At 38.8% G+C, this 27,566-nt stretch overlaps 1 protein-coding gene across 2 annotated transcripts in view; it reads right to left on the reverse strand.

Moving 5' to 3' along the window:
* Positions 1-27,566, reverse strand: part of INF2 (inverted formin 2) — an 82,767-nt gene that overhangs the window by 22,948 nt on the left and 32,253 nt on the right. For both annotated transcript variants that reach the window (XM_034418570.3, XM_034418569.3), the window contains exons 2-9: positions 14,235-14,643; positions 13,067-13,182; positions 11,748-11,907; positions 10,496-10,529; positions 9,618-9,759; positions 7,650-7,791; positions 4,001-4,984; positions 2,057-2,202 (exon numbers count right to left, since the gene is read on the reverse strand). In XM_034418570.3, coding sequence (XP_034274461.2) covers positions 2,057-2,202; positions 4,001-4,984; positions 7,650-7,791; positions 9,618-9,759; positions 10,496-10,529; positions 11,748-11,907; positions 13,067-13,182; positions 14,235-14,628 — 2,118 coding nt within the window. In that variant the 5' untranslated portion in view covers positions 14,629-14,643. The remainder of the gene's footprint in view (positions 1-2,056; positions 2,203-4,000; positions 4,985-7,649; positions 7,792-9,617; positions 9,760-10,495; positions 10,530-11,747; positions 11,908-13,066; positions 13,183-14,234; positions 14,644-27,566) is intronic.

Here is a 27,566-nt window from a genome sequence, read left to right on the forward strand (position 1 = left end):
ACTGATTAATCATTCTCATTGCCAGGAAATTCCTCCTTATTTCCAGGTTGAATCTCCTTGGATGAGCTTCCACCGATTGTTCTTGTCCTGCACACAGGTGCTATGGAAAATAAATTGACACTCTCTCCCCTCTGATACTCTCTCCTTCAAATACTGCTGTCATGCCTTCTCTTCATTAGGCTAAACATAATTCCCATAGCTGTTCATCATCTCCAGATCCCTTATAATCTTTGTCTTCTTTGCACGCTCTCTAAGACCTCAGCATTGGTTTTGTAATGTGGTGGTCAGAACCAGACACAATGTTCCCAGTGTGACCTCATTAGTAGTATAGAGTGGTACTATCACTTCCCATGATCTTGATGCTGTCTCACTGTTGATGCAACCTAGAACTTTTTGGCAATTGCAAGACACTGCTGACTCATACTTAAGTGATCATCCATCAGGATACCTAGATCCCTCTCTCAGTTACTAGTGTTAAGCCAGATACCTCCTATTCTGTACTATGCATTTGGATTTCCTGCCTAAATTCAGCCTTCCATCCTTCCAAGGTTGATAAAATGAGGACCCAGATTGTTGGGGGCAATATGCTGATTCTGTAAACCGCTTAGAGGGGGCTGTAAAGCACTGTGAAGCGGTATATAAGTCGAAGTGCTATTGCTATTCCTAAATGCAGGACTGTACTTTTCTCACCACTGAACTGCATGTTGTTGGATAGGGCTCAATGCCAAAGTCTGTCAAGAGCTTTCTGAATTTTGAATCTATCTTTCAAAGTGTTGGCAATTCCCCCTAGATTGGTGTCAGCTGCAAATTTGAAAAATCCCCCCTTCTATCCTCATCTAGTCCATTTCTGAAGATGTTGAAGAGCACTGGGCCCAAAACTTGATATCTTGAGGTATCCCACTGCGTGTTTCCCTCCATGTAGATGTAGCTCCATAGAGGACTTCATGCTGAGTGCAGTTGGTCAGCCAGTTGCAAATTCATCTGGTGGTGGTACTGTCCATTCCACATTGTTTTGTCTTAGACTGAAGTAGACTGTAGTCCAAGTATAGTGTATCCAAAGCATTTCCCTGATCCACTAATTGAGTCACTTTATCAAAGAAGGCAGTAAAGTTTGTTTGGCATGATCTGTTTTTTAACTAACCCATGCCGGCTTCCAGTAATTGCCTTGTTCATTTTTAGATGCTCACAAATCTACTACTTGATTATCTTTTTCCAGGATTTTCCCAAGCTGATTGGTCTATAGTTTCCTGGATCAACCTTTTTACCCCTTTTGAAGATTGGAACCATATTAAATCTTTTCCAGTTCTCTGGCATTTCCCCCATGCTCCAGGAGCACTGAAAATTTTCATTCAGTGGTTCTGAGATCACATCTGCCAGCTCCTTTAGTACCCAGAGATGTAAACCATTTGGTCCTGGAGAGCTGAACTCATCCAAAGCAGATAGGTGTTCCCTTATCAATTCCTTGTCTATTTTGATCCGCAATCCTGTTCTGTCTCCCACAGTGCTGCTTTTGATAGGTTGGGCTATTTTTCCCCTTTTGCGTAAAAACAGATGCAAAGAAGGAATTAAGCAGTTCCACTTTCTCCCTGCTGCCCATCACCTTCACTCTGAATTCTGTTAAGAATCCTGTTTTTGGAATATTAGTAATGATTTATCTGCATTTGCCCTAAATAATGAACTAATTAAAATTGCTGTATCGGAGCAATTTAGAGTGGCCACATCATTTTACAGGCTTGCATGTTCACAAATAAAAATAATAAAATAATAAAAAGAAAAAATGTACACAGTATAAGCTTTAATCAAAAGGAGTGAATTGTTGTCCCATACTTGGATAACATTTGAAATATTCCTGGCAAATCGTTTTTAAAGCATGTGCAACCCTCAAACTAACATGGAAAAAAAACCATGTTCCTTCTAACCTCAAAAACCTCCTTGCTGAGTCAGGCAACAGGATGTTTTTCTGTAGCAAGCTCAACACCTGATATATGGGAACTCTTGGATGGTTCAAACCATCATCCAAATGAGTAGGGTTAGTTCAAGTAGATTATCAACATACCTCTTTTGGTTCTGTCCTCACTGGTGCAACTTCCTTTGATTTGGGCTTGGTTTGTGGAAAGCAAAACAACTGTTCTATTTTAGAGTAATCCGGCTCAATATATTCTTCACTCGTTCTTGTTGCTGATGCCCACATGGAGTGACTCTCTGAAAGACACAAGGCAGGATGGTGAGTTGCATCTCATAGCTTCACAGTCCACATCTATGCCTTTGAAAGGAGAGGACCAATTCAGTACTTGTAATGTGGGACAAATAAATAGTCTGGAATTTCTGAAGGAACAGCAGGATATACATATACGGGAAATACTTGACTTATGACCATAACTGAGCCCAAATCTTCTGTTGCTAAGCAAGGCACTTGTTAAGTAAATTTTGCCCCATTTTACAACCTTTCTTGTCACAGTTGTTAACTTAGTAACACGGTTATTGAGTGAAACTGGTTTCCCCATTGACTTTGCTTGTCAGAAGGTCACAAAAAGTGATCTTCCGACCCTAGGATGCTGCAACTGTCAGAAATATGAGTCAGTCGCCAAGTGTCTTGAATTTTGATCATGAGACCAAGAGGAGGCTGCAACATTTCTAAGTGTGAAACATGGTTATGTTACTTTTTTCCAGTACTGCTGTAACTTCAAACAGTCACTAAACAAACTGTTGTAAGTTGAGGACTACCTACACACACACACACACACACACACACACACAGGAGGAAAATGCATAGCAAAACATGTACAGAAACATATCCTATAATTAAAGTTGTTAATTATTTAGTTGACATAGATTTTCAATAGAAAAGTGGAAGAACAGTTGCTTAAGAAGAACAAGGACGAACGCCTCACTCTTGACCTTTCCCCATCTGCTGCCTTTAACTCCAATATCCTTAGTTTATAGGATGATTACTAGGGTTACAATAATAAAAATTCAATGCAATGATTGCATAGTTCTGGCGGAGCCCTATGTAGATTTCCGTCCCCCCACCACCACTTTGGGAGTGCCAGGAACTGAAATGTAACTTCCCTGAATGTTTGAGCAACACTGAGATTATGTGATCAGTGAGAAAGTCCATTCATTGCTAAAACACTGTGTACTCTTGATAATGTACTGAATGATAATGCCTTTCCAAAACCGGAAACATTCTTCCCTTAAATTTTTTTGTATTTATGTATTTTATTGTTGGCTGTTCACCGCCCTGAGTCCTTCGGGAGTAGGGCGGTATACAAATCAAATAAACCATAAACCAAACTAACCAACCCTGCTTTTTTACTTGCAGATGACACCTATAGGGGCAATTTTTTTTAAAAATGGCAGTGCTTCCACTTAAAGAGAACCATTAATCAAACATTGATAAGTTTATATCACGGACTGTACTGATACATTTTCTCTCTTTTGAAATTAATGTTAAATATGTCAGGTACAATATACATTAAAATATTAAAATTCTGCTTTCTCTCATCTCATTCAAAAAAAAGTGTGCACGAGAGGGAACATGAATGTAAAAGCTTGGCTTGCATTATTGGTACCAATAAGAAAAAGCTCCTTTTCCTGCTTCCATCACTTCAGATGCAGCACCTAGCAGAGGGACAGACTCAACTGTGAAGGAAAAGAATCTGCTGGAACAAACCAAGAACCTTTCTTCAAAAGCTTCACTGGAAGAGTCTGACTACGGATGTAGCAATAGCAATAGCACTTAGATTTACATACTGCTTCACTGTGCTTTACAGCCCTCTCTAAGAGGTTTACAGAGTCAGCATATTGCCCCCAACAATCTGGGTCCCGATTTTACCCACCTCGGAAGGAAGGAAGGCTGAGTCAACCTTGAACCTGGTGAGATTCGATCTGCCAAACTGCTGGCAGTCGGTGATCAGCAGAAGTAGCTTGCACTACTGCACTCTAACTACTGTGCTACCGCAGCTCTTATGTAGCACTTAAAGACTTCAGAAATTCTTACCTCTCACCACATTGGAGGGGAGTTTCTGCCAATTCAGCTTCTTCATCCTTAGTGTTGGCATCTTCCTTCTTTTAGGGGGTGGTGCGGCATAGCTAAGAGTGTTGGCCCATGCAGGGACAATTTCCTCAACATTGAATCCCAGAGGTGGAGGAGGTGGGATGCCTGGCAGTGGGGGAGGGGGTGGTAGCCCTTCCATCCCAGGCAGTGGGGGAGGAGGAGGTGGCATGCCTGGGAGTGGTGGGGGTGGAGGTGGCATTCCTGCAGCACCAGGAAGAGGGGGAGGGGGAGGAATTCCTACCATGCCAGGCAGTGGGGGAGGGGGAGGGATCCCTACCATGCCAGGCAGCGGGGGAGGGGGAGGGATTCCTACCATGCCAGGCAGCGGAGGAGGGGGAGGGATTTCTACCACACCTGGCAGTGGGGGAGGTGGTGGTGGCATGGCTGAATTTTGAAGTAGGGAATGGGCCCCTATCATAATGGGAAGAGGTGGAGGTGGAGGGATCCCTGTCAAACTGGGCAGTGGGGGAGGGAGAAGAATGCCGGTTATCCCAGGCAGAGGAGGAGGGGGTGGAATTGTTGCTACATCATTCAACGTGGGAACTGATGCTGGCATTTGTATCCCAGGTAGAGGAGATGGCTGTTGTGGCAACATGTCTGATGTTCCTGGGAGGGAAGGGGGAGGAGGAGAAGGTGGCACTGGAGCAGCTGAAGACAGATTCCATTCTGGTGAAGCTGAACTGACTGAAAAGCAGGAGGATGCCATCTTAGACACATCGTGTGGCTCTACATTAAGTGGAGTATTGGAAGAGCAAGTTCTTGGAGGAGAGCTCTGGGTGATGTTTGGGCATTGCCCCAAATCTTCATTGGTCTGAGTGCTTTCGTTCACCTTCTTAGCTGCTCTTCTGGAACCTAAATCTCTTTTCTTGCGGTGTTTCTTGACAGACAACAATCTGTCCATTACTTCTTCCACACTATTATCTTGTACTGCAAAACATTAAACAGAATAGAGCAAAACAAACTAAATCCTATTCTATTTTTTCATAGAAATGTCATTATGAACATTTTAAAGATGATATCTTTTGCAAATGAACCATGTTTTCAAACGAATTTAAGCAGATGAAAATGAGGAAAAAATGATTTAAACTATACAAATAAACATATTAGTTTGGTTCAAACGTCATTGTGTGCTAGATATAAGACGGTGGGCGAGACTCTTATAGTCTTCTTTCTCAAACTAAGCAACCGTGGAACCAAGCAGATCTCCTTTAAGAGAGAATGTCAGTTGGAGAGCTATGCATAAAAAAACCACACACTCCATCTCCACCATTTTCCTCAAGTGCTCATGCTTGAACTGTATTGGTGTCTGAATCTTTTATCTTCTGTTTGACGTTTATATCGCTTTCTGCTTTTTCTCGACTTCATACTAGAATATAACATTGATTGGTAACCCTGTAACTATAATTGCCGTGACTGAAGACAAGTATATTACATATTACATATTTCATATTATTATATTTTGATTAAGAGTAAAATTTCTATATTTAAATTTGAATGTTTATTTTGATTTCTTGAAAAAGCTTTTTATTAGGAGAGCTGACAGCAAGAAAAGCTTTCATAGACTTTTCCTTTACGTTATTTGTAAAACCCTGGAAGACGCAGTGTTTTCTCTGCTGCTCATGATGATCCAACACTTGGAAAGCTACTCTGAAGAAGCCAAACCTAAGTAAAAAGGAGCCAAGAAGGCCTAGTTGGAAATGCCGAAGAGTTAAAAGCAGAGATGGACTGGAGCCAATGAAAATAAACTTTAGCTTCTCTGCATTTTTCCAGCCAGACTTCAAAATCCTGGAGCCAACTGGTCATCACAATCTTCAATCTGCATCTATGTATGTTCTTATTCTTTGTATATTCTTATTTCTCATGCTTACTATGCAATTTTACAAGGTCATTTACAAAATTACTTGTACAATAGTGGCCAAAGTTGTGGAAACCTTTTGGGAAAAGTGTATTTTTGAGATTTGATGGCTAATAACATCACTTTATTTTAGGAGTTTCAAGATAATCATATTCCACTGCTGGAATGGCCTGGGAATAGCTCAGACCTTAACCCAATTAAAAATCTATGGAGCCGATAGGAGCTGACTAAAGAAACTTCAGAAGCGACCCAGCAATAAAACCCAGTTAATAGAAGCAATCATTCAATCTTGGTTTCACATTATAACAGTTACAGAACTAAAAGATTTGGTTCACTCCATGGGAAGACGTTGTAAAGCCGTAATTCATGCTAAAGGTTACCCAACTAAGTATTAACTGACGTGATAATTTTTGCATATCTCATTTTTTATGGTAATAATTTTTGTATATCTCATTTTTTCTACATGTTTAACTTTTCTTCTTTATACTGTAACTGCTATTCCAATAGCAAATCTTTCATAAAAGTTATTGCATTACATTCTTGATTAAATTATCTTTCCATTGATATATAATTTTATGGTGCTACTCCAAAAAAATAAATAAAATAAATGGTGTTATTAGCTAGTTTTAGAAAATACAGTTTCCCCCAAAAGGTTTCCACAATTTTGGCCACTACTGTAAATATATGTAAACATGTTCCTTGCTTGTGTTTTGCCATTTGACCACATCAATGTATTTATAAAGAAGAGGCATTTACCTGAAGAGAGGCTTATATTAATGATTGAGTAGAGGGAAAGGTGATTTTGAGTCCATGCAGGGATTTATGAACCAGAGAAATCAAACACAAGCTCTGAATCTTACACTTTATGGTGACAATTAAGATTAATAAGTGAAATAGGCTCGATTGAGGTTTACTCTGTATTCAAGCATTTATTGTAATTATTACGTAGTTGTATACTCTGGGTGCAGTAATAACCCAAAAGCATAGGAGATCTAAAGATCGATCTTTCTTAGCAGCAAATTACCTTTTGCATAAGGATTATTGACAGTGGGGCCATGGTGTGAGTTAAAGGAAGCCTATTAATAAAGGCCTTATGCCTTGCATGAGTGCATTCGCCATGAACTGGAAATCTTTCAAATCTAACTAAAGCAAGATCGTTGTGGTAAGATCATCTTCTCTAAGATAATGACCAGATGATATATCAGCCAAACTTGGGCTGTACCACCTGTGAACACAACTGTGGTCTGACTTGGAAATATCATAAGCTGCAAAGCAAATCCACTTTCCCGAACAACTAATGGAATCTCTATCTTGCATGGATTGAACCTCAATTTATTGGCTTTATGTAAGCCAATCCAGCATCATTCCTAGTGATAACTCCCTTAATAAAGAGTGCTTTGTTCTGGGTGAAGAATCCTCTGGCAGCAGACTCCCTTTAGAAGGAAACAGGAAACAGGAAATTGGGTGGGAAATGTTTACTTATATTCTTTCTGAGCAACACAATCTCTCGTCACAATTTTCTATTGCCACCTGTCCTGGAGTGCCGAAGTACTGTTTCCTTTATTCTGTTGATCTAGGAAGATGATGTAAATGGAGCAGAAATCTGTTACAAACCTGGTGGGTCACAATCCCAGAGCCAGATTTCTTAAAAACCAAACATGAAATCTGTATTTTGGCTTGCTTTGCTTTTTTGGGGAACACGTATTGCATCACGGTTCATAGTGTGTTAAAACTTACTGTCATTAGCAAGCAAGATGGCTCTGCTTACTAAAATTTCTAAGGATTCCCAGAGCAATAGGCTGGAGCGATGAGAAGGTTCGAGATGCAAGAGGCTTTGGAGAATGGACAGCAATTGAACGGAGACTGGTGAGCTACTCACCTGAAACAGAAAATGAAACTTTGAAGCTATTATCTCTTTATATATTACAATACTGATATCATTGTAATGATGCTACTCTAGTATTACAATCTGTGCTACCAAAAATCCAGAGCTGCAAGAGTGCTCTGTGACTTCATGCTGGTCACCGGACCAGCATTTCTTTGGACAGCGCTGGCTCAATGGCCTTGAAATGGAGATGAGCACCAACCCTTAAAGCTGACAACAACTACTGGAGTAAAATCTGTAGAGGTTCCTCTACCTTTCACTATCTATCTCTATCTCCATCTCCATCTCTACCTCCACCTCCAACTATCTCACCTATATCTGTATCTGTCTGTCTATCTATAATACTTTTTAATGACATACTTTATATTATAATTTATTATAAAGAGCCACAGTGGCGCAGTGGTTAGAATTCAGTACTGCAGGCTACTTCTGCTGCCTGTTGGGTGCCTGCAATTTGGCAGTTTGAATCTCACCAGGCTCAAAGTTGACTCAGCCTTCCATCCTTCCAAGGTGGGTAAAATGAGGACCCAGATTGTTGGGGGCAATATGCTGATTCTGTAAACCGCTTAGAGAAGGCTGTAAAGCACTGTGTATATAAGTGCTATTGCTATTGCTATTTATAAACTGTTTTTCTGTTGTGATATATACACACAGTGTATATATACAGAAGTGAGTACATCCCCTCACATTTTGTAAATATTTAAGTATGGCCAGTATGAGAGAGTGAGAATGATGACACCAAATTTAACACACCTGCTCCCCCTTCACACCTGACCTTGTAACACTAACACATCACATGGCACCAGGGAGGGAAAACGGCTACTTGGGCCCCATTTGGACATTATCACTTAGGGGTGTACTCACTTTTGTTGCCAGCAGTTTAGACATTAATGACTGTGTGTTGTGTTATTTTGAGGGGTTATACAAACTGTATACTCACTACTTTACAGTGTAGCCAAGTGTCATTTCTTCAGTGTTGTCACATGAAAAGATATACTTAAATATTTACAAAATGTGAGGGGTGCACTCACTTCTGTGATATACTGTTTGTGTGTGTGTGTGATGTTCCTTTGTTTGTCTATTATTATTTTAAAATAATAATAAATGGATGCAATAGCTAATCAAGTTTCCCAATTGTAGGAAGAATCTCAGGATGTAAATTCAATGAATATGTATTTAAATGCAACGCACATGCTTGTACTAGAACAGATAACAATTATAAATAATATATAAAACCCATTTGGGGGGAAAATGACACTTTGATTCTACAAACTAGTGAAATGATGTGCTGCAGCTGTGCAGCGCATTTAAGCATCACATTTATGCATCACGTTTAAGCAGCAAGTTTGCATGGAGAATCCAATAGATTATATTAAAGCAAGGCCAATCTTAATAGACTTGCCTTACAATTTAGATGATTATTTCCCAAAAGAAAAACACCAAAGTTAGGTGATGAAGGGGTGGGATAAGAGCTGTTTAAAAAATTCAGGATGACTCTAGGATCATTCTCTTTCCTCCTGAGCTCAAGACGCTCCCCATCATGCTAATTGGCCCTGGGTCATTCAGTCGATTTCTATAGCTGAAAGTAGATTTGGAACTGGGTGTCCCCAGAGCAAGTTTTAGAAGATAATTGTATGCCATACTGTGCCTTTAACTGGTTGTGTGGCTGATTTAAGTTTTATTCCCTAACTTTTGATATGTAATATTTATATACGTAGTTTTAAATCAGTATTTAGGAATGCTGAATTCTATGGAATAACAAGGAGATACAGAAACAAAGAGGAATTTATATGTTGCATTAAAAAGCAAATATTGCTCACTTTGTTGAACAGAGACGAGAATACATCTTGATGACTGTTCATGTCAATGCCATCACATATTCTCAGTAACTCTTCATCATCTTCAGTCTTAGCCTCCTCAAATGTCTCACACTGGATAAGCAAGTCCTCATCTTCTATGTCTCTATATAAAGCCCACAACAATAAATATTAGCAATTCGTTAATCAAAATAACTTTTTTAAAATTTTAAAATCACATCAGTTAATAACCCTACAGCAGAAGCTAATGTATTTTTCACATTTCTCCCTCTAAGAAGAACTTTTTTGCAGGTAACACACAGTTTTACAAGTAACACACATAGACACACCAAACAGATGTGGCAATCATCACAATGTAATCTAGATCAGCTAACCCGGACTGTCTAAACTTCAGTGGGAATAGAGATGACCACTGCAAAATAGCTTCAGGTAGTTTCTGGAGAGACTGCTAAGACATGTCAAATTTTGAGCATAATGAATGCTTAGTTTTACAGATCCCAAGTTGATAGAAACAATTTGAAAAAGTATATCTAGATTTTTTTAAGCTAATGAAATATAAAGGAAAGTGATGAAGATAAACGAAAGAGCAATTATTACTCGATCTGAGGGATAGAAATCTTGCTGAACAAAAACAGATGATCAATGAAACCTTATTTTCTAAAAGAAATACTATTGTGGTCAACTATATTTAAGCTCATGTCTGTTTCCTTCTACAGGAAGGAACTAGATACTAGGGATACAACAGTAGATTCAAAGAAGTGTTCTGATAAGGAAATGGCTCTCCCTTAATCATGTGATGTATATAGTACAAAATTGTGAAACAATTATCATATTTCAAATATAATATAGTTACATATTCCAAAGCATAATGAATCACTCACCGCAGTTTGCTTAGAATATCCAAGAACTGAAGACCTGGAAATAGAGAAGAGGAAAAACTCCTCATCAATATATGGTCTAATAAAAACAAACTACTTTAGCATCAGTAACACTAACAAATATGTCATACAGAAAATGACTACAGGTAGTCCTTGATTTATGACCTCAATTGAGCCAAAATTTTCTGTTGTTAAGTGAGACATTTGTTAAATGAATTTTGTTCCATTTTGACTTCTCTCGCCAGAGTAGTTTAGTGAATCACTACAGTTGTTAAATTAGTACCACAGCTGTTGAGGGAATCGGGTTTCCCCATTGACTTTGCTTATTAGAAGGTTTCAAAGGAGGATCATGTGACCCCAAGATATTGCAACCATCATAAATATGAGTCAGCTGTCCAGCATCCAAATTTTGATCATGTGACCATGAGGATGCTGTAATGGTCATAAGTGTGAAAAACGGTCATAAGTCACTTTTTTTCAGTGCTGTTGTAACTTCAAATGGTCACTAAATGAACTTTGTACGTCAAGGACTACCTGTAAATGGACTACCAATTTAGGTAAGGAAATCTTTTTGTGAAACAGATGTAAATTTGAAAATTGCTAAACGATGCACAACATGGAATTGCTAATTTTTAAAAAAAAATAGTTTAGCAAGAAGGATCTGTCTTCTTGGAAACCAACTTTTTGTTTTGTTTTATTTTCTTGAGTTTAGATAAATTCAGGGTAGGTAAATCTGTCAGTCATAGTTCTTAGATGGTTCCACTAGAGTAGGGGTATCAAACTGGTGGGCCGCGGGCCGGATGCATCACGTGCAGCTCCACGAATGGGAAAAAACATCGTGAAACGTCACGTGGAGCAGTGGTGGAATTCAATTTTTTTTACTACCGGTTCTGTGGGTATGACTTGGTGGGCGTGGCAGGGAAAGGATACTGCAAAATCTCCATTCCCACCCTACTCCAGGGGAAGGATACTGCAAAATTCCCAATCCCTCTCCACTCCTGGGGGAAGGATATTGCAAAATCTCCATTCCCACCCCACTAGCCAGAGGTGGTATTTGCCGGTTCTCTGAACTACTCAAAATTTCCGCTACTGGTTCTCCAAAACCTGTCAGAACCTGCTGAATAGCACCCGTGTGTGACAGCAACGTGACGCAGTGAGTTTGACACCTGTACACTAGTGGCTTTCTGATAGGCCAAGAGATTTTTCTGACAAAGCTAATTTCATATGGAACATCTGAACTGAAAACCATTCTTACCAATGAATTCATTCCGGAGCTGCATCCTCCCTCTCAGTTCCTCTGTTCCCAATATAACTGCATTGATGGCACTCAAGAGCGTTATCATGTAGGGCACATTATCTGTGACCGAGAGCTCATTCATAATGACGCTGAACCGATACTGCTGGTTTTTCACAGTCTGTGGCAAAGGAGGCAAATAAAAGATGTGCTGGATTGAATGCTAGATTTCAAAACCAAGTTTGTTCGGCCTACTATTGTCACCTCGGTTTAGCCATGACCTTCAGAGTTTTAAGTAGAAAATTCAGAAATCTGGTTATGCCAGAAATCCAACTGATAAAAAGTTTCACAAGTTGAACTATGGTCCTTCTCTGAAATAAGAAGTTCCTCAATTCAGGGGAAATGGCAAGATGAAAAAAAATGCTAAGGAACTATAGTTTCTTCATCCCTGTGATGACAATGATTTTAGTTATGTGAAAGTGGGCCGCTGAAATGGACTGACATTTCATAGTAGATTAAAACAGAAGATTTTTGACAGAATTCATTATCCACCAATGGAATTCCTTACTATATAATGCAGAGGTATTCATACTTGGCAGCTTTAAGACTTGTGGACTTCAACTCCCAGTATTCTCCAGCCAGCTGGCTGGAGAATACTGGGAGTTGAAGTCCACAAATCTTAAAGTTGTCAAGTTTGAAGACCTCCGCTATGTGTTAATAGGAGCCACTGACTTTGGTATAGTCAACAGAGGTAGCAGAAAGGATAGACATGGGAAAATATACTTGAGTTCCTTATCAGAGGGCAAGGGTTTGTGGGTATATATGTTCTAAACAGAACCTAAACCTGAGGTCAGCAATCTTTTTGAACCACTCGGCATATTTAGCATTTTAAGGAACCTCCCTCCTATCTCATTGTGTGTGTGTGTATGTGTGTTTTTTTTCTTTTAACGTAGATGGGTACAAAACTCTAGTCAATAGATAGGCACAATTTTTCTTTTCTAAGAATGTCTATGAGGTCCAGAGGCAGTTTGCTTTCATTTTAGGGGCAGGAAAGAATGATGTTGGAGAATGACATTTTGCTTTGCAGCATGACAGTTTTTAATTAATTAAATTTTAATAACCTCAAAGGAAATAAAAAGGTAGTCTGGTGGGCGTCAAGGAAGATTCCTGTTGCCTTAAATACCAGATTACCTCATTCTGCTCTGCAAGTTCAGAAGAGACTTAATGCTTATGACTTTCTGGATGAGGACCAATGAGATGGACCGACTGGTTTGACTCTGAAGAGCTACATTGATTGATGCAGATGATGGTATTGGTTATACATCTGATTTTCTACTTGCCTTGTAATGGTCTAAAGCATCCAAAGCCAGTACATGGCCATCAAATGAATAAATGCAGAGAGCAGCCAGGAGTTCAAACACTTGCTTTTTGACCATGATATTTGAAGTGTCCAGTGCTACAAAGACAAAAAAGGACAATTATATTTCAGAGTTATTCTAGGTATTTTATAGATGATATAGCTCGAAAAAGATCTTTTCTATTCAACTCTAAATTCAGGAGACCCAATCTAGATTGAGGCTCTAATTTGTGGAGGAAAGGACCTTAATTCTTTGTTCCCTGTCCCAATACAAATACAACTCATTCTAATGGGCTGCCTTCTCCCTACGTAGGATTGCAGCTCTCCAGTTTACAAGCTAATTCAACACCCTATACTATACCAAAATCTTGTACTCCAATTTCCTACATATCTTTTTTCTTTGCTATCTAAGATAATGTACAAGGTATTTTCTGTGAGACATCTCTTTATATACAACCCTTTGTAATGTACCTAACAATCGAGTTCTATTGTTCTGAAGAAGGCCAGGGGGGAGTTCATTTCTTGTTATGAGTTATTTCCTGCATTTCTGAAATAGGTACTCATGCTATTTTCCCTTGGCGTGTTATTTGAAGAGTAGGAGGAGAGAAAGGCTGCAGACCACTGGAGAGATGATTGCACAATACAAGACAGGACAGGACATTCTTATACACCCTTCAGCCATTTCACATGTTCCCCACTGCTGAGCTGAAGAGCTATTATCCATCATAACTTGAGTCAGCAGAAAACTACACTGACATGACGTCTCCTGCCCTGCTCCCACTTCTGCTGTCTTTGTTTCAAGTCACTGCACTCATCTGACTTCCCTGCAAGGGATGACAAAGCCTACAGATTTTTCAATGTCATGATTGCTAGTTTATTCATTTACCCACACTAACTTCTGTGTTTCCTAGGGATTCCTGAAGAGCTCTAAAATCCAGTAATAATGAGTCCCCAACTATGAAATCATAAAAAATCAAATCATAAATAATCCAAAGGAGGGAGGGAGAGGGAGGGAAGGAGAGAGAGAGACAGAGACAGAGACAGAGAGAGACAGAGAAAGAGAGAGAGAGAGAGACAGAGAGACAGAGAGACAGAGTGAGAGAGACAGACACACACACACACACACACACACAGAGAGAACATGCACTCACCTTGAGAGAGTTTCCTGACGTAACCTTCATTGCTCACGATATATTCAATGCCCTTCTGAGAGTTCATTACTGCCCGTACACAGTTGATGCATGTCAGCTGCAGGAGGGCATCCGAGATCCTAGAAACTCCTCTCCCCGACAGCCTGTCTAGGGCTTCTAACAGAAGATCCAGTCCACAGAGTTCCAAAAACTGGACCATCCAGCTGTCATCACTACTTTCCAGCCGTTTCTTGAGCCCTGAGTAATTCACCACCGAAGGGATCTGCAAGAGACGAATGCAGAGCTCTGGCTCTGCGTTTTCCAGATTGGCTTCTGTTTGATCCGAATCCTGGGACCCCAGCCTTTCTTTCAAGACGCTCCATTTCTTGTGCGCATTCTCTTTCTTGCTAGACATTTTGGCAGGTTGCTCCTAAAAGAGGAAGAGGAAAAACAGACATCAAGATTTCATTGATGTTATTATATTTGTCTGTAAATGACTTCCCCACAAATTACTGTCCAAGTCGTCAGACAGATAACCCTTTTACTGCCTTACTTCAATCTTCCAGAGGGTCTAATTAAGCATATATCATCTCAGATCTTTTCTCCTCTTTTCCACAAATTGTGCTATCAACACAGCATCATAAGAACATAAGCAATCCCCTGATGCATCATCAAACCCTTGATGCATCAGACCCTAGTCCAACAGTATCTTCTCACAGTGGCACAAGGAAACTCACTAATGTCCCAGGAGATGGCCTTTAGAGACTGTTACATTGACATCAGGAGCCATTGAATCTGATGACTTTATCTAAAGAATTTATCTAATCCTTTTTTTTTGAAGCTGCCAAGCAGTAACTAGCACCACATCTCATAGTAATGTGTCCCTGAGTTTAAGTACACATTAGGTAAAAAAGCCCCTATTTTTATCTTTTATCTCTCTTGATTCTTCCAGAATTCAATCAAACCACAATCTTTTCTTATGTACAACTGCCTCCCTTTATCTTCAGCTTCATCCTCATAAGAATCCCATTTGTGCATTCTGAAGCCTCATTAGAAGTTTGTTGACCATTCTCAAACTATACTAATGATTGGACTATAATAGGTATACCCTAAAATTCTCAATGTACCAATTAGCAACTGCTTGCTTCTTTATCTCATAAACATCCAATTCTACAAACTTTCAAGAGCCTTTACACTGAAGTTCTGAACAAGCAGGAATTGGCTTAGAAGAGGCTTAAAGTCTCTTCCAACCCTTACATCACATGATGATATGTTTCTATGATGCTGTAGAACAAGGGTGTCAAACTCAAGGTCCACGGGCCAGATTCGGCCCGTGGGGCCAGCCTGGAAATATTAAAGGACCGGCTAGTGCTGCCTCTGCTGGCAAAAACGGTCCATGGGTGGGCCTCGCATGCCCCCTGCAGCCTGTTTTTGGCTGGCAGAGTGCTACAGTAGGCCGTGGAGGCCAAAAACGGGCTGTGGAGGAGCCATGCATGACCCTCCTGTGCCACATGTTGGCCGATGGGTGCTGCAGGAGGCTTCCATCCCTGGGTGACCCGTGTAAAACTACAATACTGATCTCCCTCAAAGAAATCCAGTTTGACAGCCCTGCTGTAGAGGCAGGATGATGCTTTGATTAAAGCCTAGGGCCAGAGGTGGCATGCAGAGTCCTCTATGTGGGCACACACGCCGTTGGCAGATGTGCTTCTAGTTTCCGGTACGCGCATGTGCGCTGGCCAGCTGATCTTTGCATGCACCCGAGCACCAGAAACCCAAAGACCAGCTGGCCAAGCGGTCTTCGGATTTCCGGCGCTCCAGTGTGTGTGCATTCTGGTTTGGGCACTCGGTGCCGAAAAGGTTCGCCATCACTGGCCTAGGGCCAATTCTCTTAAAATGGGTAGAAGAATACTTTCTTGGATCAAGGTCACCTCCTGAAAGCTACATAGTTTATGGTTCATATAATTTTCTTGGCAACAATATAGTCCTTCTCGGTCAAACCGCATCACTGAGATTTCTTGGTGGCCAATCATCATAATATTAATCAGCTCATTAATTAACTGGGCAGGCATATCTATTCTGAGAAAACTCAAGAGATTAATTAAAAGCCTGCACATGTACAATTGCTGGCCACATACAGAACATGAATATCCTTTGCTACCTATCAAGGTATCATCTCATCTCTTTTAAAAAGTAAACATTTACAGTTCTATATACACATATCTAATGCAAATATTATAAATACATATATATTTATTGTACTCTTATAAAACTATTGTACTTTAATCTACTGTGTTTGTATAAATGAATCTCATGTTTCATTATACTTGTCTATACGAAGTCTACGTCTATAGGCAATCCACTCCTAGGTGGCAAGTGCAGTCAGTTCTTCAATCCACTGAATGAAAAGAGCCCCCCATTTAACTTTTCAATGCCGAAGAATCAGTCTTTTGGCCATAATAAGGGCACGGAAAAATCTAGTTGCCAAATTCCATGTACTTGGTATATAGTTCAAGAGAATATTATCCTGTGAAAATTTTAGCTTTTGGCACACAATCATATTTATATAAACCACTACTTCCGCCCAAAATATAGTAAGTATAGGACATTGTAAAAACATGTCTTTTAAAGAAACATTATCCTTATTATATCTTCATGAATTGTAACTTTACTGTTAAAATAATTCATCATACTATGTTTCTTTCTCCTTGTTGTACTTCTTTCCCTTAATTAAAAAGCAATTAAAATTAACTACAAATTATATCTCATCCCTAATTTCGTTCTAGTAATAAATCACAAAGATTTCAATAACAAAATTATTTCTGATTTGCTGCATAACTCGCTATGAGGCGACAATAAAAACTAGGATGCGTCTCTTCCTCGAAAGTTATATCAAGGTATGTTGTATAATATACTGAGACGATGTACAGATGGCCCTTGACTTATGAATGGTCATTTTAGTTTATTTTATTTATTTTATTTTATTTTTCAATTTATATACCGCCCTTCTCCCTGAGGACTCAGGGCGGTGCACAGCCAGAATTAAAAACATGAAATACAAATATTAAAAACAATTAAAATCTATATAAATTTGGCCCAAAATTTAAAAAACCACAAACCAATTAAACATTTAAAAATTTTAAAAAAATTTCTTCCTAAGCCAGCCCGGCTTGCTGGAAAAAGTGGGTTTTAAGGGCACGGTGGAAGGCACTGAGGTCTTGGATTCTCCTTATCTCTGGGGGCAGCTGATTCCATAGGGTAGGTGCCCCCACAGAGAAGGCTCTCCTTCTCTGTAATGTTAACATTACAATGGATCTCCCCAGAGCTACTTATGACCAGGTTTTGAAATTCTAACTGTGCTCCCCCTCGCAGTCACATGACCACATTTTGGACTTCACAATTGGCTGTTTGCAGCGTCCCACAGTCACATAACCATGCTTTATGGGTGATTTATGGGTGGGGTTTTTTTTGCCAGAAACGTCTGGTAAACTTCTAATTTCTGGCAAAAAAAATGTCCATTGGGTACAATGAATTTGCTTAATGACCATCACATTCGCTTAGCAACCATTGCAAAAAAGCTAGTAATATCAGGAACAGTCACATGATGACCCACTTAACAACTGCCAAGTTCAATCATAGTCTTAAATTGAGGACTAACTGTAATGTAATTCTGGGGCATCCATGGTGTTTACACCCATGTAAACACTTTAATGTGTAGGAGAAAAGGGAAAAAACTGCCTATTATCTTGAAACAGAAAACCAAATTCACTTTTGACTTTAGAGAACCCTGTTAGTATTTTCCCTAAGCTTGTTAACTTTTCTCCAGCCCTTCCTACAGCTTTTCAGCTGAGTCGGATTTCTTTCCTGCCAGGGGAATAATTCACTTCTTCTTTAAAAGTTCTCAGAAAAAAATAGCTGAGTTTTCCATCCTATGCATACTTTCTACACCATAACTTTTGCTCATGCTTTCCCCAACAACATTTGCAGGATCTGGCCTAATTTTTCAAAAGTAACAACACTTCAGCTGAAACTTAGAACAAAGCTCTGTTTATGCTGTGAAGGCCTTTCCTACCAGAAAAATATATCACCAGAAAGGAATGTATGGTAGGTCGAATGAACTGTAGAAGAAAAAACTCCTGACCTATTGAAAGAGCTCACAGACATCTTAAATTAAAAAGTATCTGGGGGTGGAGAAATAAATATTCCAAATGTGGTCTCCTAATCCAGGGAGTGTTTTTCTTTACTTTAAATAGCTGCGGGGATATTTATTCCCAAGACAATTAAAAGAGGCTCCTCTCCAAAATGACATGGTACATTATACATAACAAAAAGAAGTGAAGACTTCTGAAGACAGCCTTGCCTTCTGGATAAGGATGTGGTTGGCTATTACTTTCTTCCCTGTTATTTTTTAAACTTTCCAATTTGGTCCGGAAATTAAATTTTCCTGATTGCCTCCCCATTGAATTGCTAACTAGGTTTGAGTTTGCTTAGCCCTTTGAGATCAACCAATGCTGGCTAGGTACTGTCATCTGCTGGAGCACATAGAAGAATAGCAGTTTGATCATGGAACATACTTCTCATGGAGATGCAAGTGGCGACGCCATTAAATTAAGCAGTAAATTCAAAATAATTTCTTTTTCTCAGTATTTTAAACTACTATATTATGCTGACTGACATGACATTTGTGGAACTGCTATCTCCCCTTGTCTTTGCATGCCCCTCCAGCTCTAACATGTTTAGGGTCCTTTCCATTAAACAATACTACCTTGTTGTTGTTGTATCCAAGAGTCGTGTCTGTGGCAATGCAACAGCATCCCTGCAGAGATCTGGATGGCCCTGACCCAGTTAGTTTTTCCATAACGTATTAAAGACCTTGTTGTTCCCCGAGGTGTTTGGACTGGGAGGTGAAGCAGGTTCTACAGGTTAATATTGTTTTCTTATGTGCTGGGATTGTTGTTGTGCTCGCAGACATTAAGGCTTGGATTGTTTCCTTTGTTGAAAATGTTTTTAACTCTAGATACCTCCCAGAGTCATTGCTATATGATAGGTGGCCATATAACATGTGTAAACAGATAAATAACTTTGAGTTACTCTTTCATTGCTCTTTCAGAGGTTGTTGTGGGGGAAAATGGGAGGAGGAAATATTATTGACACCATCTTCAGCTCCTGAAGAAAAAGCAAGATATAAATCTAGCCATCAAATAAATAAAATGTCCTTTTTTTGCTATTTGCTATTGTTCTAGTTCTTATTATTATATATTTGCACTACCAAATGTTTCCATCATTATTAATTATATACAGGATAGGAAGAGTACAGATACTTTTGAACTTTGGTGTTGGAGAAAACTCCTAAGAATACTGTGGACAGTCCTCCCCACCCCCAAAAACCAAACCAAACCAAGATGGATCATCAAACAAATTAACCCAAAGTTCTCACTCAAGCACAAATGACCAGACTCAAATTATCCTACACTTTGCATACTGGTTACAGTATGCAAAGCTCTCTGGGAAAGTTGGAATAAAAGAAAAGTGATAAACCAGCAACAAAATGGATGGATTCAGTTACAGTGACAGTGGTACACCACTGGAAGACATGAAAGGCCAGGTTAGGGACATTGTCATGGAGAAACTCTAACCATATGGTCACTAACAGAATACTGACTGTCACATAATCAATCAATCAATCAATCAAATCAATCATATTATATTAAACGAAGAACAGACTAGCTACCACAAATGATTTTCAAAATCCAGACAGCAGTAAAGAGATGTCACAACTCTTTGTGGTACAAATCTAGTAGTCTAGATTTTTATAACAGGGTAGGTAATCTCAAATTATGGGAGAGGATCAGCCAGGAGGACATAACCATTTTAGAGGTAGTCACTATATGTTTTTTTTAAAAAAATCTGATTCAAGTTTGCAAGGTTTTATAGGGGTTCCATCAAAATTCACTCTAGACTTTCCTCCCTGCTTTGTTTGGGCAAGAAGACTATGGGTGTTCCTAGGCAGAGCAGGAGTGAATTTTGACAGAGTTTCCACTTTGCCTGGGCAAGTCTGGGTAGGCGGCTGCAGAACTGTGAAAAAATACACATGCACACGGATCAACATTTAATAATTAAGTAGTACGTTTATTTATTGCCTAATCCTGACCCCAATGAAATAATGTTTTATACATTACACACAAACTCATATATTATTTATGGAGTCACAGTACTGCAAAGCTGGACAAATCCTCCCCTGAAGGATTGTGTAAAACTATTAATAAATAATAATACAGACAGACAAGAATCAGTGGGTAGAATTAATATCCTTAATCCTTCTCTGCCCATTGGTTTAGTATTACCAATTGAATTGAATCTGCTGAGTAAGGGATGAAAACGCCCCTTACAGCTGATTTTCCTGTGGCCTGATTGGTGCAAACACATATACCTTGATATCAACCCCTAGTCTGAGAGCACAAATTGCTTGAAGTAAAGCTAAAGGGCAAGCAAGTAATATGCAAGCAAAATTCATTTAAATTGCAACATATGCCCCAAAGTTACTCATTTGTAAAGCAGAATACGATCCTGAAGTCTTCTGTTGTAGAAATATTACATCTTTCCAGCCATCAATATTGCAAAAGAGTATTTTTGCTTTGGTCAGAATTGGTCCAGTTCTCTGGTAATTCAATCTAAAATATTGATTTGTCTTCTTAGTACAGCAGTGACTGTCACATCCCTTGTAAGAAGCAATTTTGTGTAAGTAACCCAGTTAAGGAAGAGTACAGTTGGTGGGTTGGGAAGAGAGTAATGTGAAGATTACCAATGTTTTTCCAACGTGGCTCTGAGCTCCTAGCTTGCAACCAAATTGTTTCTAAGGCATGTTTAGAGATTTCTGATCATAAGATTACCATCTGGGAACCAATTCCCTTAAAGTAAGCCTCACTGAGATCCACAAGATTTACTTCTGAGTAGACAAGCCACATATTCTGTAGTGAATCAAATGTCGGCTTACAGCAACTGAAATTTCTCAGGACGTTTCGTACTTCCCTAACCAATATTTCACACATCATGCTAAACCACTGAATTGTTTCTTTTGGGGTTTCACAGGATGTGAATCCAACTACTGTGGCATGTAAACTATGATTTATAGGAGATCATAATTGGCCTTTAATGGTGCATTATGGATTGTAATCCCAAAAGGAGGCAGGACAGGTGGGACAGAACTAATTCTAGTTTTATGTAATTGTGCTTTTATTCAGTGACTTGTTAAACAAGCTGTGCCTTAGGACAGTTTTTAATTCGGAATGTGTTTGCATTTGTAAAAATATAATTATTACTTATACGTCCTGAGCCTAGAGTATAGTAGATATGCTAATTGAGGATTAGTTCTGAAAAGAGGTCAGCAAAGTTACTTCTCCTTTCTAGCCTTCAATCTCAACTTTCCACTTCTGGAAAGGTTCAATGAACTATTTAAAAACATAACAGCTTTCTAAAAATACATTATAGGGAGTTGGAATTAACATAATTTTATTTTCCTTTATCTTTTTAAAATAAATACTCTTTCTCAGTACCAATCTATTACTTGGGAACTGGCTGTTGTGCTGAGTCTTTGATGACTTATGGATGCCCTAATTCATACTTAGTATTTACAGTGACATAATGCAATTTGCTCAGGCAGATGTCAAAATAAAATGAAGGGAAGATTTGACATCTGAAGGATGTACATCTCAGTAGTTTTCTTATGTACACAACAGCAAGACTTACACAGTACATACATAATGGAAAGATTTGGCATTGCTCGCAATAGAAGAGTGGATGATGCAGAAGATGGAGCTTGTGAAAATGGCAAAACTGACTGATTTGATTAGAGAAAACACGCTGATTAATTGTAATGCTGGTTGGAAACCCTTTCTGGACTTTTTGTGTGAAACAGAAAAAAAAAACTTATGATATATGGCCTTGATTAGAAAAAATAGTAGATGATGGGGGAAAATGGAAGTTACATTGTAACCATAAAATAAGATGACAGTTTAAATTTATAGTTATAATTATTTTAAAGGAAAATGGTATTTATTTTATTTTACTTTCTGCATTTTTGGCCTTATTCCCTTTTGCTTTCTTTATTCTTTTTCTTTCTCTCATCTTAATTATCAGTTCTTGTTAGTTTTCATCTTTCTTGTTTAAAAGGATTAATAAAGTTATCTTTAAACAATATAAAGCAGAGCATACTCGGAGTAGTATGAACTGCACACATGTTAATTAATTAATTAATTTTATTTGTTAACCACTCCAATGGTGTAACTTTTGATGATGTACACAGAAGTAAGAACAAAATAACACCACTACTGCTATACAATAAGCTATACAAGATATGAAACCAATAGCAAAACATGGAGTTGAATATCTGATTAATATGAGAACTGGAAGTGCCGTTTAGGTATCCAGAGGAAGCATGTTCCTCCAGGGGCTCTCCCCAGGGGGAGAGCCTTCTCTGTGGGGGCATCTACCATCTGGAACGAGCTCCCCCCAGAGAAACTGAGGATCTTCTGCCACGCTCTAAAGACCTTTTTATTTCACCAAGCGGGCCTGGCCTAACTTTCTCCCTCTTTTTAAACATTTTTAAAAATTTTAATATTTTTTAGTATTTTTAATATTCAAAGTTTAAATTTGTTTTAAATTGATTGGGTTTTAAATTTGTCTGGGCCAAACTATTTAATTTGATTTTATCTCTGCTTTTTAAATTTTGTATGTATGTATTTTATTGTTGGCTGTTCACCGCCCTGAGTCCTTCGGGAGTAGGGCGGTATATAAATTAAATAAAAGTAAAGTAAAAGTAAAGGGGCTGACATAAAGAAAGCTTCTGACCCAATATCCAGAAACCTCAAAGAGGAACAATTCTTAACCATCCTTCTTGAGATGATTGGATGAGTGAAGTTGACTTTGACTCATCAAGGAACAACACTAAAATTACTAGGATGGAAGGAAGTCTCATGAGCATCCCTGTTTTCCACCCTGCTATTACTGCTCATCCTAATTTCTTTTTTGAACTTTACTCTCAACAAATGTAAGTTTTTATTATGTATTTTCTCATATAAATAAGGATGCCATATACCAGGGGTGTCAAACTTGTGGCATCATGGCGGCCTCACGTGACACATTGGGACTTTTTCCCCCTTTGCTAAACTGGGCAGGGGCGGAGCCAGCACATGACGCATCTGGCCCCCGGGCTGTGAGTTTGACACCCCTGCTATAAACACTTCTGTTTTTATATACAAAGAGTGCTGAGGAGTGGAGGGCAGAAATCCTGGTATTCTGGAGGAAATCTGGGAATTCTGAATCATTCTGGAAATCTTTAAACTAAAATTTTATGCACATTTACCTAGTAAAGTTTCAAGACCAAATTCCTATTGAGCTATGAAATTCACTTGGTGTAGGTAAATTTTGATTGCTGCACTCTCTGATACAAACCAACCTTCACCAACTTGGGCATCCTTTACAAATTCACTCTCCAACTTTCGAGATTCCAAGCCAGCATGGGAATTATTGCAAATTCTGGGCCACGGATCTGGGTGGCAGTTAAACTGGAGAAAGCTAGCCTAGCCTACTCACATGATTTTGTAAGAGAAAACGGTGCAAAAAAAATAAAATAAAATACGTTGTATTGAATTCTTTGCTGAAAAGGCTGAATAAAACTGAAAAATACCCAGCAACCCTTTTTTTCGGGTTTTGTTTTGTTATGGAACAATTTTGGTAACAGCCCAGTTGTTAAGCTATTCTAGAGACTGAAAGAAGGGGAAAAAAATAGACCGCAGGGTTCCAAAATTGGAACAGTGAATAAGCTTTTTGTGAGCATAGTGTCCAAGAAAAAGAAACACTAAACTGTTCAGGGCCAACAGACTTTGAGATGAATGACTATTTCAGGCAGAATGGCTCTATCTTTCAAACTTCTGAGGGGGGTCAAAAAATTCCCAAGAAATTTTGAGGATTGCCCTTTTTCCTTATTTCACTAGATCCTTTGTAGTTCCTCAATAAATTTTCCTTGGCAGAAAGAAGGAATTTCGGGTGGGGAGCGGAGGGGGAGACACCTTATTTCCTCTGAAGGCTGCAAAATACTTTATTGAGCAAACACATTTACACATTGTTTCCCTTTTGACACACCCAGAACTACCACAGTGCAATAAAATTATATTTTCAAGCATTCCAATTTCCTGACTGATATAGGGTTTGAAAATAACTTTACAGGTCCAATTTCCTTAGAAAAACACACCTGACCATAAACAGCTTATTCTACATATGTGCATGCATGCATACTTATATTCTTTGACACTTTTGATTTCAGCTGTCTTTAAACAGTAAAATTGACTACAGGTTAAATAGCCCCTGGATCTCAGTCTGCTTCTTTATGAGACCACTCTAGACTGAAGAGTGAGACTTCTTGATTCCTGCAGAAAATCAGAAGGTAGTGCCAGACAGCAGCCTTTGCTATTAAAGATTGCTTACATTCCTGTTTGGAGATATCTACAATTATAACAGATAGTAAATAAGTCAGGGTTTGTTGCTGTTCTAAGATTAAGAATCAATAGCGAAGGGGAAAAAAGTTCTGATACATCATGTGACACCGACGTGACGACGTGAGTTTGACACCCCTGATCTAGGAGGAAGAATTGTTGGGATTATTCCTCTGGGTGATGAGAAGGTTCTTTTAGTTTTGAATATTTTGATTCCTGGTTATGCACGGTTCTTTATAAGTTATAATACATGATACACTTGAGACATAACTTGAGACATAAAAGAAAACTTTAGAAATAATGGAAAATTTAAGGTGCAAGATTTGGTTCCATTTTGTCTGTACCATCATTTCCTCACACTTCTTCCACTTCTTCTAAAAATGTTTGATCCTTATCCACGAAAAAATTTCCATCCCTAGGATACCGAAATTAAGTACAGTAACCTTTAAAAATTTTTAAAATCTTTTTGATTGATAAGATTCTTTGATATTTATATCACCAGCTGGACAGCATGCTAATCCTATGTAGGGAAACTCGATTCATTCAGCTACCTAACTTTGCAGCAATCCACTTTGAAAGCTTGTAAGATATCTTAATAAAAAGAGAAAAACAATATGAAGCTAACAGGAAAAGCTTAGGATCTATTCTTGATTTTAATGTGAGAATATTGTTCCTGGTCAAAGTGTGAACATGCTACAACATTGCCCAGAATCCTCTTTCAACAGAGATTCCTCAGAAGACTATTCATGTCAAAAATATTCTCTGAAGACAGAAAAAGATAAGGAAACTTAAGGTATTAGCAAACTTGCTTGTTCAACAGGTGTGACTGCTCATACGTAAACTAGTCAGAGGAACATTCTTTGGGGTGGGGGATGTATGAACCTAGGAGACATCAAAGCAGGGTAACACAGCTGAAAGAACGCCAAGATTTTTTTTTTTTAAATAACATGGCAGGATTATGTTTAACTATTTGGGTTGTGTGCCACTTAATATGTGTAATATGGGGAGGGTGAAATGGCTTGTGATTCAGAAGAAACAAGACTATCTGTTGAGAACACGCAGAAGCGATTGTTAGCAACTGTTAAAGGACAATTAAACTGGGGACTCCATTTTCTTCTGACTCATCAAAAATAAAATGTTTCCAAGATGAAATCTGGTTAATTACGAAGAAGTGTGCTTACAAAAGTAGTATCTGGGTAATCAAATTCAGTCTGTCATTGATCCGAATGTAAGCAATCAACAATTGATGAGTATTGAATGCTAAACAGTTTCAGATCATGTATTGCTAAAAAACAACAACCCCCAAACCAAACAAATAACAAGTATAGGTGCTTCCCTATAACTGTTTTACAAATACCTTTGTGCAAGTATTGTACATTTTTCTTAAAATAGCTTCAACTCCCTCAAATCTCTTTACAGTACAGTGCTCCCTTTTTATATGGTACATTTTTTTCCTTTGAGTCAAAAAAAGTTTCTTTTAAACAAGTCTGAAAATAAATGGCATTTTCTTGCTCATTTAATATGTACACATGGGATTAATATATAAAAGGAAGTCAGTTTCCTCTCTGACTTGAAATAAAGTTATTACGCTAAGAACTTCCTTCCCATCTATATCTAATGATCTCAATAGAAAATATTCTTTGGGAAAAAATTCCAGTGAAGGTCAAGTCTGCTCCATGGTGGCACAGTGGTTAGAATGCAGTATTTGCAGGCTAACTTTGCCCATTGCCACAAGTTCGATCCTGACTGGCTCAAGGTTGAAATGAGGACCCAGATTGTTGGGAACAATATGCTACCACTGTAAACAACTGCTCAAAGACTGCTGTAAAATACTGTGGAGTGGTATATAAATTTAAGCGATATTGCTATTGCTACACATTGCAAAGGCATAATAACATCCGTTTATTTCACCTTGCTCATTTTTATTGATTTATTAAATTTTTATATTACCCATCTCCCCTATAAAGTGACTCTCTGAGTCATATAAGATTCTTAAAAATTCTACTAGTACAGACCATGGCAGACCATGGCAGTACATAACCAATCATGGCTAATTATAGAGGGCTAATTATAGAGGGTTAGTATTTGGATAGGGATGCGGTGGCTCAGTGGCTAAGATGCTGAGCTTGTCGATCGAAAGGTTGGCAGTTCAGTAGTTCGAATCCCTAGTGCCGTGTAATGGGGTGAGGTCCCGTTACTTATCCCAGCTTCTGCCAACCTAGCAGTTCGAAAGCACATAAAAAATGCAAGTAGAAAAATAGGGACCACCTTTGGTGGGAAGGTAACAGCGTTCCATGCGCCTTTGGTGTTTACCCATGCTGGCTACATGACCACGGAGATGTCTTCAGACAGTGCTGGTTCTTCGGCTTTGAAACAGAGATGAGCACCGCCCCCTAGAGTCAGGAACGACTAGTACATATGTGCGAGGGGAACCTTTACCTTTACTGTTAGTATTTGGATGGGGAACTGACTAGGAATTTCAGACCTTTGTGTTTCTCAATCTCCACAACTTTAAGATGTGTTGACTTCATACATGCTGGCTGGGAAATTCTGGGACTTGAAGTTCACACATCTTAACGTTGCAGAGATGGACAAATGCTGGGCTACACTAAGAAGTAAATCAGCAACATGGAAGATGGAAAGAGCAAATCACTTCCACTATGCTACCAATTAAACAGCAAGGAACCAGTCACCAGGAATTCCTAATTTCTACACTGTATCACCACTGCCACCACCAATGCCTGCGTACTACTTTTTCTAGTGCTACAACATGGTTATACAAGACCTGAAAGATACACCATTAGTATCTAATACACTAACAGCCTATTTATTTTCCAGTGTTTTCCTTATGCTGTCAAAATAACAT

Source organism: Pantherophis guttatus, chromosome 1 (assembly GCF_059756535.1).
Source record: "Pantherophis guttatus breed Tessera chromosome 1, ASM5975653v1, whole genome shotgun sequence".
NCBI lineage: Eukaryota > Metazoa > Chordata > Lepidosauria > Squamata > Colubridae > Pantherophis > Pantherophis guttatus.